Source organism: Nuphar pumila, chromosome 4, assembly GCF_984573655.1.
Source record: "Nuphar pumila chromosome 4, dmNupPumi1.hap1.1, whole genome shotgun sequence".
NCBI lineage: Eukaryota > Viridiplantae > Streptophyta > Magnoliopsida > Nymphaeales > Nymphaeaceae > Nuphar > Nuphar pumila.
The window spans coordinates 106454555-106456901 of NC_143252.1; the positions used below are offsets into that span (position 1 = coordinate 106454555).

Below are 2347 nucleotides of genomic sequence, written 5' to 3' on the forward strand. Positions count from 1 at the left end.
CCCATATGGGGGACCATGCATCTTGAATGTGGATGGTGGATGAGAGGGAACAATTGAGTTTCCTTCTCCCCTGTAGAGATAAAGTTGTTCTAGACCATGACAATGGTAGTAGATTCATCTCTCTCTCTCTCTAGTTGGTAACTTGGTACATCTTTTCTGTATTTATGAAAAAGCACGTCCTTCAATTTGCTTGGAGGACACCCCAATAGCTTTCTTGTTAGATTGGGCTTCATTTTGTTTAAACACTTAATTTGTGGTTTTGGTGAATATGTTTGAGCACGCAAGATGGAGGAATCAAAAGGCGCTTTAGTCTTGCCTAAAATTGCACGTTCTATTCACAGACTCTTCATTCTTACAAGTAAACTACATGCTAATGGCCGTTCCTGCTTCTGCTCATCAACTTCTCTTTTGCAATTCCTTGATGGTGCAAAAAACTATGAAGAGAAACCAGAACTAAAAAGAGGAAGAAAAGAAAAGAAAAGAAAATAGAGAGGGAAAGCAAGGTTGCAGCAGGTTAACAACCAGACTGTGATTAATAGTCATGAATAGTTTCCTTTGTCATCCTCGTTTCCCAAACTCTGCTGCAGAGTATTAGTACTCTATGCCCTCTTCTCATAAGAGAAAGACTTGCTGCTACAGATGCTGTCCTCCGAATCACACGCCTCAGGGGAAGAAACGTCTGTGATGCTGCTCGACTCTGATGATGTTTGGGAATCTCTCTGGTTTTCCATCATGAAGTCAATGAGAACTGGCCTTCCCACTACTGGATTCCTGGCCCTTGGCATGTTCCAGGGGCCCTCAATATACTGCACTGTTGTTGTAGGCCTTCTTTGAGACGACTTCTTGAGAAATATGCGACAGACAACCCAATCTTCCATAGGAATCTGCACCAAGATAAATAAATACAAAATCAGTAAACAGAGGTTATAGGAAACCAAGTTTTCATCCAGTGGTTTACTTTTCTTCCATCAAATTGATCAAATGAAAGTCTTGCAATCACAACCAACAACAGTAGCTCTAAGGGATTTTCCTTAAAACATCTTATTTCTCTCTTCCTGTTTCTATATTCACCCTGTTTTCTTCCTGAACTGAAACCAGGAGTTGGGGATTTTGTTATTCAAAAGCTTCAAGGGTGTTTTTAACAGAAGACATCATATTTGAATCCAGTAAAACAAGAAACAGAGGAGGAAAAGAAAAAACTCACTTGGGCTGAGTTCTTTCTTTGTAGAAAGAGGTAAGGTTGAGCCCCAACATCAGTGAGCCTGTACTCATGCATGACCCACTCAGTCTTAGACCCCTTAGGAGCCTTCCCCCTGTAAAAGACCAAGCTTTTCTTCATCCCCACAATTTGGTTGCCTCTGGATGCATGAACCGCCCTGTCCTTCCCAGTTGCCTTCCAATAACCAGAGGCACATGCCCTGTTGGACCTGTTCCCATTTGGGTACTTTGCCTCTTTCCTAGTAAAAAAGTACTTGTCACTCTCCCCATCACCTGATGCGCCAAGAAATGAAAAATAACCCACACAATTACTCATTAGATCCAGTATTTTCCACCAAATAGAAGAACCCGAAAACCCAACTCTAATCAGAAAAGATGGTATTTTTTATACTCACCAGGCAAATCCCATGGGTCATACTTGCATATGTCTATGTCAGAGATGACTGAAGCAGGCAATGGAATGCAGAACACTCTGCGCTTCAGGTACTGAATCACAAGCTCCTCATCAGTAGGATGGAACCTGAAACCAGGGGGCAGTTTCAAGCAACCATGACTTCCCATCTTCACAAGGTGGGGATCACTGCAAGAGTAAATAGATAAGGGAAGAAAGAACAGTAACCTCTAAAGGTTGCGGGGGGAGGAGAAAAGAAGAGATCAATGGAGGCCAAAATATGGCGTGCCCATTAGGTGGGTGATGGTGTGTGAGGTACAGGAAGGGAAGGGGAGAGGGTGGTGGCTTTATACCTGCTGCGGTTTTGGTTGTATCCCAGCACGATTTGCCGTAAGGAAGACTCAATCTATTGGTTGACGCCTATTACCAGCCACTAGGCAGTCATCCTTAAGCCATGATACCTATTAAAAGGATAGATTCACCAAGGGTTCACGTTTAGTGTGCTAATGTAATGTGGGTGAGAGGGGGATTGATTGGGATCAAAAATTGATATCTAGAGAGAGAAAAGAAGAGAGAGAGAGAGAGAGGTGTTGGGCAATAGGTTTTACTCGGCTGAGGCATCTGAGGGAAAATTGAGATGCCTTGTGTGGGAACAAGAATGGACTATTTTTAGCTGTGCATGACTGGAATGGCCTTGTTTTGGGAATCTGAAAAAGCTTGCTGTGGGCAGACTCGGCA

General features: G+C 43.0%; 1 protein-coding gene across 1 annotated transcript; it reads right to left on the reverse strand.

Moving 5' to 3' along the window:
- Positions 1-312: 312 nt before the first annotated feature.
- LOC149840435 (NAC domain-containing protein 83-like) lies at positions 313-1931 on the reverse strand. Its single transcript, XM_090003159.1, has 3 exons — positions 1614-1931; positions 1205-1491; positions 313-884 (listed from the first exon to the last, which is right to left on the reverse strand). The coding sequence occupies exons 1-3, from the start codon at positions 1777-1779 to the stop codon at positions 600-602; spliced, it is 738 nt and encodes a 245-aa protein (XP_089859285.1). The 5' UTR covers positions 1780-1931; the 3' UTR covers positions 313-599.
- Between the last annotated feature and the right edge of the window lie 416 nt (positions 1932-2347).